At 43.0% G+C, this 12380-nt stretch overlaps 1 protein-coding gene across 3 annotated transcripts in view; it reads right to left on the bottom strand.

Annotated features, from left to right (window-relative positions):
- Positions 1-12380, bottom strand: part of RABEP1 (rabaptin, RAB GTPase binding effector protein 1) — a 53128-nt gene that overhangs the window by 18482 nt on the left and 22266 nt on the right. For 2 of the 3 annotated variants that reach the window (XM_081172949.1, XM_081172947.1), the window contains 7 exons: positions 11159-11362; positions 9810-9970; positions 6321-6440; positions 5334-5469; positions 4370-4548; positions 3893-3931; positions 2592-2714 (listed from right to left, as the gene is read on the bottom strand). In XM_081172949.1, coding sequence (XP_081029075.1) covers positions 2592-2714; positions 3893-3931; positions 4370-4548; positions 5334-5469; positions 6321-6440; positions 9810-9970; positions 11159-11362 — 962 coding nt within the window. The remainder of the gene's footprint in view (positions 1-2591; positions 2715-3892; positions 3932-4369; positions 4549-5333; positions 5470-6320; positions 6441-9809; positions 9971-11158; positions 11363-12380) is intronic. The other variant, XM_081172948.1, reaches the window with a different exon arrangement.

Here is a 12380-nt window from a genome sequence, read left to right on the forward strand (position 1 = left end):
AGACCATCAGTCCTGAATATACACCAGTAAAACTATCCGTTTTAATATGGAGAAATACTGACTTTGCTCTACTGAGGGTGACTGAACTTAAAACCAACTCAGTTTTAAAAGGGATAAGGAAGACAAAAACTAGCACAGCAAGTACGCCCAGGCGATCAACTTAGAACAATGGTTACATTCAAGCCAAAGCTGGTTGTTTACCAGATTGCTTAATAAAACACATAAATAATGGGGTCTAACTGTGCAACTTGCAAATTCAAAGCCAATTCCTATCACTAGAATGGATTTCAGATTCACCACCACAAGAATTATGCTGAATGACCTGGCAGAGACCAGGGTTCAAATCCCCACTCAGCCACAAAGCACAGCAGGTGAGAACCACATATGCCACCCTGCATGGACATACCTTAAACTTCCCAGTTTAGGACAAGGGCAGCCTTCACCACCCCAGTGCCTATCAGGTGTATTAGACTACAATTTCCATCAGCCCAAGCTGGAACAGCCAAAACATCTAGAGGGCACCAGTTTGGCAAAGGCTGGTTTAGGAAATCAGCTCCTCTGCATTCACATGTAGTAACTTCAGGCTTCACACCATATTTAATTATCTTTACAATTCAGGTTTTGTGTGCAATCCAAATCTTTAATGTGCATATTAAAAGGTAAAGGGACCACTGACAGTTAAGTCCAGTCATGGACGACTCTGGGGTTGCGGCGCTCATCTTGCTTTACTGGCCGAGGGACCCGGTGTACAGCTTCTGGGTCATGTGGCCAGCATGACTAAGCCGCTTCTGGTGAACCCTAGCAGCGCACGGAAACGCCGTTTACCTTCCCACCGGAGTGGTACCTATTTGTCTACTTGCACTTTGAGGTGCTTTCGAACTGCTAGCTTGGCAGGAGCAGGGACTGAGCAATGGGAGCTCACCCCATCATGCGGATTTGAACCACAGACCTTCTGATCGGCAAGCCCTAGGCTTTGTGGTTTAACCCACAGCGCCACCCGCGTCCCTACTAATGTGCATATTACCAGAGTTTTAAGATGAGGATTTAATTATTGTGACATTAAGGCTTTAGAAAATTGCTGGATAACTGATGCCTCATGTTTCATTCCGAAAAAGAGGGGGAAGGTCCCAAAGGTTGAGAGAAATATTTCAAAAGGAAAAACAAAAACAAAACAGTGTAGGAATTCACTGGGAAAGAGCTGAAACATCTGCATTCCATTGTAGGCTGAGTGTGTATGTTGAGTATATAGTTATCAACTGTCAATTGTTAAACTATTTTTAAAAGGACAGGCCCAAGAATGTAAGATAAGCCCTGCCACATCAGGCCAATGGAAGCCCTTCTAGGCCAGTATCCTGTTGTCACAGTGGCCAAACAGATGCCTCAAAGGGAAACCAGCAAGCAACACCCGTGCACAAGAGCACGCTCCCCTCCTGTGGTTTCCAACAAGCGGTATCTCTTGCCAAAATCTTATGCAAAGCCAAGGAAAATTACATTCTGCTCATTTAGGTCTTGCCTTACTCCAGCACCATTTGTTTCACATTTACTAGACTATAGCCATACATTTAAAAGGAAGATCATACACCAAAAATACCATTCATCATGCTAAGACTTCAAGTTTGGCAACACATGATAAGCAAGCTGACTCCAGCTACAAAGGCTGGGGCTGCTGAGGAGGCAGGAGACCATCTTGGCTGAGTCCTGGAAGACCTGCTCCCTGCCTTGCAGGCCTTTCCCACCTGGCCTGGGAGGGCGGTCCCTGACTGACTCCAGCTACAAAAGCTGAGGCTGCTGAGCAGACTCTTGGACTAGGGTGATGTCGGGTTTGGGGGGAGTTGTCGCTATTGGTTTTTTGTAACTTTATTTTAGTACTTATTGTGATTTATGTGAAAATTGTTCAGTTTGGTTGTGTATTTTTTAATGTTTTATTTATTGCTTATGACTACTTTTTGTTATGTTGTGGTTATGTGGTTTTTTTCATGCTTCAAGCCAGCTTGAGCATGGTGTGGAAGACAGCATACAAATAAAATTATGTATGTATGTAAGTAGCAGTGAATAAGAAAACTCATGTGACAAGACAGGATCACATGGAAAATATCCCTAGATGTTACTGCAACAAGGTGAAGGACTTGCCTGCCACAGGGGGTATTGGGTTTAAGGTTACCCTCATGCAACACGGTTCTTTGTTCCTTTGAAGAGTGAAGTGCATCCTGTCCTCCAAGCCGTGTCGCACTCCTCACAGGTTATTTTATTTATTTTATGTTGACATTTAAACACCACCTTTCCACCAAGGAGCTCAAGGTGGTGTAGGTAGTTCTCTTCCTCCACATTTTATTTTCACAATAACCCTGTGAGGTAGGTTAGACTGAGAGTGAGTGACTGGCCCAGTGAGCTTCATGGCCAAAGTGGGGGTTTGAACCCTGGAATCCATGATAAGGGTCGCAGTTTGCTCTCAACACATTGTAGTATTGGTCTGAATAAGCCAAGATGGCTACCAAGGAGTCTCCATTGATTTTTGCCATCAGTAGCGTTTGCTAAAATTAAATACAATCAATAATGTTTTGGGAAACACATGCTAAACAAATCAGCTTTACCTCTTCACCAAGGAACTGCGGAAGGGATTCATCATGAGTGATGGAGCTTACTTTCGATTCATCATCGGGGCCTTTCTGCTTGTCTTCCTTCCTTTTATGAAGTTTCCGCTGCTCTTCATCTTCCTAAAAACAATGAAGTGTTTTGATGTCCTTTCAGCGTCACTTATACCATTATGAATTTCAAGGTGGCAGATGACGCCTGAGCACCTTGCTAAGCAGGGAAGGAATGGGGGGGGGGGGGACACACGTCCCAAAGGAAAATATTGCAAACAAAAGAGAAATGGAGCCTTAGGTGTCAGAATGACTCAAGTTCTGGACTGAACGAATGATTTATTGCGAGCTCTAAGGTCCAACTGAACACAATCACAAAATGGTGGACGAATAATAGAATCACTGAGTTGGAAGGTACCCAAAGGATCCTCTAGTCAACTCCCCCTGCAAGGTTGGGGGCAGGGGAGCTTGTAACAACAACAACCCTCTAGTCATCTAAATCAGGGAAGGGGAACCTTTGGCTCTCCAGATGTTGCTGCACTACATCATCCCTGACCACTAGCACTGCTGGCCAAGGCAGATGGGAGTCAGTTTGGTAACATCTGGAGGGCCATAGGTTCCTCATCCCTAATCTAGGCGTACTGCTATTGCATCAGCTTAGAAGTCAGCTGCCATCAATTAGTATTAGTCACACATGGTATCAGGCCTCCATAGATCTCAGACCAGACCACAAGTGTGTTAACAAACAGGGATGGGGCAAGAACTTGAAGCAGGGGTGCTCAACTATGCAAGTGCATCTACTGGAATTGTTGCAAGTTAAATTCAACACAGGCATGGCCAACTGCAAGCAGCACCCGCCCCCTTTGATTCTGCTCACATTCCACAGCCCAAGTGCAGCCTTTCAAGTCACCAAGCATAAACAAATGAAGCAGCTGGTTTGCATGACAGATGATCTGAAGGGCTGCCTGGAGGGGAAACTGCTGCAGGAAGCAAAAGGTCTCTACCATAGGGAAGCTTTGGGACATGTGGGTTTAATGCAGCAGGGAAGAACAGGTTTGCTTTCTGCTCACATTCATTTTGAGTCTTCATAATAGTCCTCCAGTATTTGCAAATCCTAGCTCATTTATGAGCCGAGCATGAGGATCTCCACAGACCCCTCGTCTTACGCACATGGCAAGAACTGAAAGTGCACGCCAAGCGCAAAACTCAAGCAAGTGAACCCAGCTGCAGAGCCATTTGCAGCAAGTCGCATGCATCTCACAAATATGCGTCACATGTCATTTAGAAATTGAACATGTAAAAATGTTTACCCTTTTTATGGATGGGACTGTACTCGGCTTCAGTGTTACCTAAGAATAATAAGCGATCTCCTTCACAGAGAAATCAAATACACGCAGAGCAGGTCTTTTTATAAAACACATTGAGGTTGTTTTGGTTTTTTTACAATCAAGCAGTGTATAAATTTTATGAAACAAATAAACAAACATTTGCTGTCTCAAACACAGCAGATACAAGAAAAACAAAGAAGCCCAGCTATCTTGGGTGCACATACATACACACAACACATTAAACCATTGTAAATGTGTACAGACATGACAATGCACACTAACCTCCTTGAAACAATTTCTGCCTTAATAACATATGTCAAAAAATATTCGAAACCCAGAAACAAATGCTCCCCACATCCTTGCACTCCAGCCTCCTTGTCACCAAACACCCACAATTATTAAACTCTGAAAAAGGCAACAATATTTGATTGCAACACACACACACACACACACACCAACCTGATCTTTCTTCTTCAGTTCTTCCACTTGCCGAAGCTGCTCAGAGGTCAGCACCATTTCCATCCACTGCATGTCCCTCATCAGCAAACGCTGTGACTCTAAGAACTGGTCGTTGGCCTTTTGCCAGGTGTGCTTCAGCTGGTTGTGCTGCTGCCGTTCCTGCTCTAGTAGATGGCAGACTATGCAGAAACAGACAAGGATAATGAATTGGGGTTTTAATGGTCACCATTCACTTCTCTCACCCAAGTAACTCTGGTTACATTTGTTTGCTATTCCACACATTAGAGCTTTTTACTTAAATCTAAGAAAATGCTCACATTTTCTTGCACAGAAACAAAGAAGGCACTTACTCTCGCAAGAGTCACCATTTATATGATCTGGGCTAGGCTCTACCCTGGTTGACTGTAAATAAGCAGTTAACATGCTTGGAGGGGCCCACCTCCTGCCTCCCCATTGCTTCTTGGCATCAGTGGCCAACCAGATGCCTGTGGAAAATCCACAAGTGAAACTCAAAGACAAGAGCACACTCCTCTTCCTGTGCTTTCCAGCAACTGGTACTCAGAAGCACTGCTGCCTCCAACTGTGGAGCCAGAGCCCAGGCATCATGGCTAGTAGTTATTGATAGCTGTATCCTCCATGAATTTGTTTTAAAGCCATCCAAGTGGGTAGCCTCCCATGGTAGACAGTTCCATAGTTTAACTATGTGCAAAATAATTGCAGAATTGGAGTCTGGGACAAGCCCTGCCTGCAAATCCCCACCTTTTTTACTGCCCTGTGATTAAAACTCTAATGATCCCCAGCACCACGCTCTGTATGATACCACTGTGCGGAAAGTAAGTGGAACACTCTGGAAGCCAATGTGGGCATGCAGCTCAGCCCAAGCACTTGGCTGCCTGCTCCTCATCTAAAGCACAGGTCTACTGTTGCCACCTCCTATGTTTTTAGCAAAGGGGAGAATTCACACCTTCGTGAAGTTCTTTCCGCAGCTTCTCTGCATCTTCCTGCAGAACTGATTTCTGAGTGTTCAGAACAGCCACATACATTTCTAGATCGGTCCTGCAGGATTTCTCAGCTTCCAAATAATGATTCAGTTCTTTAACCTGAAAAAGGTATATAATCAATCAGAGGAAGATTATGGTGAAATGCATGCAATTGGCTTCAGTTGCTGTACTAAAAAGACTGAAGTTAATAGCACTTAGTGAATTCAAGCACATTTCTAGGAATAACAAACTCCACTGAGAGTCCTTTACTCCAATTCTATAGCTGCCATCAAGTTTTTGTGGTGGCACACACAACCATTGTAAATGCAAAGCTCCTATTATTTGCCATTAAATGCTCAACAGCATTTAAAGATACTATCATTAGTCATTTTGAATAGAAAGCTAGTAAATCACTAGAACTTACTAGTATAGAAGTCAATCAAATCTATCTGAAAATGCTAGAAACTAACAAATCTGCAATGAGTGTATATACTTGCCAAGATGAAAAACTAGAGTCAAAGAACAGTAAATAGATCTTGGAACGTATTCTTTGTTGTTCAGAACACAGAGGACACCAACTCAAAGGCCACATACATACAAGATTTCTGTATCCCAAAATGAACATACTGGTAGTTCTCTAGTCCACACAAGCATCTCTGCCCTGTTCAATTTGACATTTCTACAATACCTTCCCCACCACTATCTGTGGAAAGATAGAGCCTGAAGCTTTAGACTTAGATAATATATGTTGCTTGCTTATCTTTCAAGATCTGCCTGCTATACAAGATTTTCTACAATCCTCTGCTGAAGACAAGTGGGGAAAACAGGGCTTGAAATAAGTTTACAGGCAGGTCCCGCTTCAAGATGTTTGAGAAGCATGATCTATCAAAAATATTAGTTTCCTGTATCAAGGCAGATGACCCCATTGCAATCTTACAAACACAAGATCTTTGGACATTTTCCTCACCCACCTTTGAAGCCTCCAGCTCCTTTATCCTTTCTTCAGCCTCTGTCAGTTTGTCTTTCAAAGTTGCAATCTCCTTTTCCATGGGCATCACAACTGAACGAAGCTTCTCTGCATCTTCTTGGGCCTGAAGTCAACATTAAATGATGTAACAAACCAACAATGGCCCAGGGTTCATTTATTGTTCTATTGCTTGAAATGTAACAGAAATGCAGCCTCAAATTGGAATACTCCTATGCAACCCACATGCCCCAAATGTCTCAGAAGACTGAGATGGGCCACAGAGCTCAGAGGTTTCAGACTTTGTAGCCTTTCAGTAGCAAACATGTTTGTATAGGATGGCTATATGTTGCAGAGTCTTCTGGGAAGCACGTCTCACAGTGAGACTTACTCCCGAGTACAGAACCGTGGACCTCAAATTAGCAGCTCTTGCTGAATCAAGCAGCCAAAGTTTTCTAAGTTCAACAATTCACTTAGAACATTAAAATGATACCATGAAAAAACACTGACCAGGCCTGTTTAACTTCAAGCAAGGCTTCTGCGTTAATGTGTCCTCTGACAACAGTCATGGCCCAGATCATTTTAAAATATATATATTTTTAAGCCTAACTTACTGAAGGCTAAGGGAGGCATCAACAGAATTAAAAATTCAAAATAGTTATGAATATGTCATGCTTTCCACGCAGCCCAACATTTCACATCAGGACAGGGGGTTCCTGCACCCTGCTGCAGTTATTTCAGGTTGGGACAGGAATACCGTCTTTCTATTGCTTTCATGCTTGAATGGCCCTACAAATGCCGTTGGACTCCAGCTCTCATCAGCTTCAACCAATGGTTAAAGATGATGGGAACTGTAACCCAACAACATCTGGAGGGACACAGGTTGCTTCTGCCTCCACACTCAGCTGATAATGAAGACATTCTCATGCAAACATGCCTTAAACATCAACACACAGGAACGTATCAGCCCCTGCCAGTTAATTTTAAGTAGCCAAAAAGCAGCCAGTTAGGTCAGCCAATATCTACAAGTATTTATGTCATGTTAGGAACGTAACTACACATAGTAGCCATAATTGCACAATTGCAAATTTCTCTCATTCTCTCTCTCTCTCACACACACACAAAGTCAAGATGTTACTGCCTTTTAAGCAGATGATGCGTTCCAGGAAATAGCTTCCAACTCCTTAAATGCCTCAATCAATGCCATCATTTTTAGTCCACAGAGGAGCCTAAGCATTAAGGCTCCCGTTCTGTCCAAAAAACTAAGTAAGTTTTACTATAACCACACTTTGTGCGTAAGTTTTACTATAACCACACTTTGTGCGTAAAATTAGAAATATGACTTAAGGGAAGCAGATTCCTGCATTTCACAAAACACCAATTCTCAGCGACAAAAGATTGTGATATTTATTTAAAAACAACTACATGTGCATCAGTACTTTATGTAAAATTTCACATGCATCTCATCATAACAGCTCTATTTTTAAAAACACACACAAAAGCATGCATTTTCAAATTATATCAACAGGGATATGCATACAAGGAGACAAAAAAAAGATGTTTGTACAAGGAAGAATTCACCAGGAATTCCCCTATACAAGTCCCACTGAAACAAACAGGACCTGCACAAGAGAATTTCCTGGTGGGCTACACCTCATTAAGATTTGCCCATCTCCCACACTATCCCACAGCAGCACTGCTTCCGATCGAGTCAGGCAACCAAGAGGCACATTTTGGCATGGGCTAACAGAGGTTCACAAGAGCAGCAATACCTGCGCCCTATTGACCTGTTGTCATATATTCACAGCCTCTGAACACATGGGTTATATGACTGGAGACCAGACTGAGTTATGGCTGCTATCTTTCATATATGCTTCTTCAGATCACAAGTACTGCTTATACACAGGTTTCTGTGACGATCTGCTGCTCAGAGATGGACTCTCAATGTTGTGTCCACACTTCGACTGAGTATGCTAGAGTTTAATTACCCACTCTTCCTCCAATGAAATCAGGACAGTATATGGGTGCTTCTCTCCCACTCCTTTTATCATAATTATCCTGTCTATGGCCCTGTGCTTAAGAAAAAGTCAATATAAGAAGAGCCCTCGGATCAAAGGTTTAGTGGGCCAGATCCAGAACCCTTTCCCTCCCCAACCTCCTGCATGCCACTTTGACAGGTGGGGGAGCGACAGCTTTACTTGTCCCATGTCTACAGTCACATGATATCAGGTGACTGTAGTTTGTGCCAAACCATACCAGGGGCCAAATGGGAATGACTGGAGGTTCACCTTCATTGGTCTGTCTAGTCCAACATTCCTGGTTCCCACAGCAGCAAACCAGATCCCTATGGAAACTGCACAAAACAGGACCTGAGGGCAATAGCCCTTTCCTGCTGCTGTTCCAGTATAACAAGTATACCGGAGAATGCTGTCTCTAATTCTACAGGTGGTATAGTCTCACCATGATTAGTAGCCACTGAGTTGCATCCTCAATGAATTTGTTTAATCCCCCTGTAAGCAGCCATCTTACTTATCGACTAAGATAGCAGCCACCACCACATCTTGTGGTAGCTTAACTATGACCTGTGTGAAGTATTACATTTTATTTGTCTTAAATCTTCAGTTTCACAGGATGATCCTAGGTTTTAATATTACGAGAGGGTGAAATAATATCTCTATCCATTTTCTCCACATCTCTATCGCATCCTCCTGCTTACTTGTCTCAGGGTGCCTGAGCAGGTAATACCAAGGGGAAAGCAGAATAGCAGGAGTGGAGTTTATGTTGGGGGAGAACAGAGGGGAGGAAGGAGAATAACTTAAAGAGATGTTTGTGCTACAAACCTAAATATTGTGGGAATAATTCAACACAGGCACACAGCTTCAAGTTTCAAAGCAGAAAGAGAACATTTCTAGTTCATACCAGCTTCTGTTTCCTACTTTTATTTTCTAAGCTGACTAGTCATAACAAAAAGAGGATACACTCCTAGTTATGTTATTTATTTCCCAGTTCTCAAGAAGAAAGACAATGGGCAAACAGCTTCCAAACAAATCTGGCAGTACTACATGTTGAATCATAGAATCATAGAATCATAGAGTTGGAAGAGACCACAAGGGCCATCGAGTCCAACCCCCTGCCAAGCAGGAAACACCATCAGAGCACTCCTGACATATGGTTGTCAAGCCTCTGCTTAAAGACCTCCAAAGTAGGAGACTCCACCACACTCCTTGGAAGCAAATTCCACAGTCGAACAGCTCTTACTGTCAGGAAGTTCTTCCTAATGTTTAGGTGGAATCTTCTTTCTTGTAGTTTGGATCCATTGCTCCGTGTCCGCTTCTCTGGAGCAGCAGAAAACAACCTTTGTCCCTCCTCTATGTGACATCCTTTTATATATTTTAACATGGCTATCATATCACCCCTTAACCTCCTCTTCTCCAGGCTAAACATGCCCAGCTCCCTTAGCCGTTCCTCATAAGGCATGAAGTATGCTTTGATTTACCTTCTTCATATCATTTTCCAGGTTTTCCTCTTCTTGGCCTTCAGAAAGACGTCTTCTCAGATCCACTATTTCCCTTTCCACGTTCTCTCGGTATTGGTTCCACTGAGCTCGCTCTTGCTCCAGCCTGTGATGAAACTGGAGTTCATAGTCACTGACAGTTTCTGTTTAATAACAACAACAATAACAAGTTGCTCATCACTTCTTTAATCCCCCACATCTTCTTTAGGTGACAAGCTCATTAAAAGGCTGGTATACGTCCTTAAGATCCTTAAGCAGATTATTTGATGTCCTGCTGAAATCAACAACATATGCAGCTGCCTCATACAGAGATAGAATGCTGGTCCATTGACCCTACTGCAAGGGTTCAGAGCCTGGTACCTTCCAGATGTTGTTGGACTACAGCTTCCATCATGCCTGAGCGCCAACCATGCTGGTTGAGACAGCTGACAGTCAGGATCCAGCAAGATCTGGAGGGCCAAAAGTTGCCCAGTTCATCTACTCCAAGTGGCAGCAGTCCTCCAAAGCCTCAAGAAGAGGATGGCCTACCCCCAGTCACAGAGAAGCCAGAAACTGAACCTGGGCTTTCTGCATGAAGAGCAATGCTCTACCACAGAGCTATGGATCCTCTCCACCTTAGGAACATACTTCCCAAGCAAACAAGTAGGGTTCAGAGGTCACACTGTTATATATTTAGCACATTTCTCACTTGCTATTCAAAAATGTTCCAGGCTTGACCTGTCCCGGAACTGTAGGGACCCCCACTGAGAAGACCCTCTCATGTGTGAAACCTCTGAGGGCAGTGGAAATCAAATTAAAAACTGGCCTTCCTTGCCAATCTTAAATCCAGGGCTGGTCTACAAAGATGGAGGTGACAGTTCAGGAATTCGGAAGGCAAATGTTTATTTCTTTTAACTTCTGCTGTATTTTTTCCCTTCTGCTGATTGTTTCATAGTTTTGTTAAATACACAAGACTATCTCTTTTCTGCCATTTCTAACTTGCTTGTGATTGAGTCTCTCTCTCTCTCTCTCTCTATATATAAATTATTTACCTACATTAGCATTTGAAGTAAACTTTAAGAAAAACAGGACAATAATTTGCTAAGTACAGTATAATTAAATGCAAAATGAGTTTGGGGGCTGCAAAAAGTATAGAAAGCCAGAAAACATACTGAAGAATGACCTCAAATGTCAACGTGAACCTTCCAACGTCAAATAATACACTCTCGTTTCTACAAGAGATATCTCAAGCATGTGGTTTCAGTGCTACTAAAGCAGTGGTTTGGGGATCAGCGATATCACTGAATATGAAACTTTTTTGATAGCAATTCACCCATTTCCGTCAGTCCCACCTTTCATGATAGCCTGCAGAGAAGCAACCTCTTCCTGCCATTGCCTCTTCACTTCATCAATAGCTTCCTGCTTTGTATTTTCAGATACTGTCGCAATGGCTTTAATATTCTCCATTTCAGCCTGGGCTTCCGTAAGCTGCGCTCGCAGTTGCTCCAGATCATCCTGAGCAGCCTGAAGTACTGCATTTTGCCTCTTCAGATCCTCTGAAATGAAAAGTAGTTCCACTTAAAAGCACAATACATTAATGCAGAGGTTCAAAGTGAAGCCAAGGGGACAGAACTCCTGCTGTTCCTCATTTTAGGCATAAATGAGTCTGTAAACTCTACACTTAGTTTACTGCTTCATCTAACCAAGAGGATCACTGGCATCTCACTTATGCCTCTACCATGCTAGGAGTGGGGAAATTTACCTTATGCTCAGCTATATTTCACAAAAATAATTATTCCTTTGGCTACGAAACAGAACTTCCTAGTACAAGAACTTCTGCATTACATCACTGCCATACAAGTTCCCTTTCTCCCTTTAGGATTGGTGATATAAAGCTGGCGTGGGAAGCCCTCAGTTCATGGGCCTAATCTGACTCACCAGGCCTCTTAATCTGTCCCGCAACACTCTCCCTTGGGCAGAAGGTAGATCAAACCTACTGTTAGATTATTGGGTGATTTGCAATAGATCGGGCAAGGCGGGGAGATTCTGAAGCACAATTGTTTTAACAATAGCAAGAAATCGATATTTTCCCATGTAAATTAGATTGATGAAATGGAGCAAGCTAACTAGGAACAGACTTTGGTATGAAAGGAATATGAGCTCATTCAGTTCTGGTATTGGTACTGATTCCTGTACAGAAATAAATGCCTAGTCTCGGAATATGCTCATAATATCCTGCTCTTTAAATCTAATGATATATTTTTCTTTGGTGGCTTTGGTTAGGGTTCTAGTACAAAATAAAGTAAATACCACCAGTCTGAAGTCTCCCCACCCCTGTCACACACCTTCCCCTTAGGCCATGCCCCTCACTTGTACTATTTTGCCGCTTCGTCATACATCAACAGATTGCAGCATTTTACCTCTGCACTGAGAAAGGGCTTCCCATTTCTCACCACACAGCAGGGAAGCCAAAGTGAGAAAGGGAAGAAAGGGAAGGGAAGGGCGTGTGAATGTGGTGCGAGGGTTGGTCCTGCCCACTTTGGGAACATGCTCCCCACTTTCCCTGAGAGATTT

Source organism: Podarcis bocagei (assembly GCF_964188305.1).
Source record: "Podarcis bocagei genome assembly, chromosome: 15".
Taxonomy (NCBI): Eukaryota; Metazoa; Chordata; class Lepidosauria; order Squamata; family Lacertidae; genus Podarcis; species Podarcis bocagei.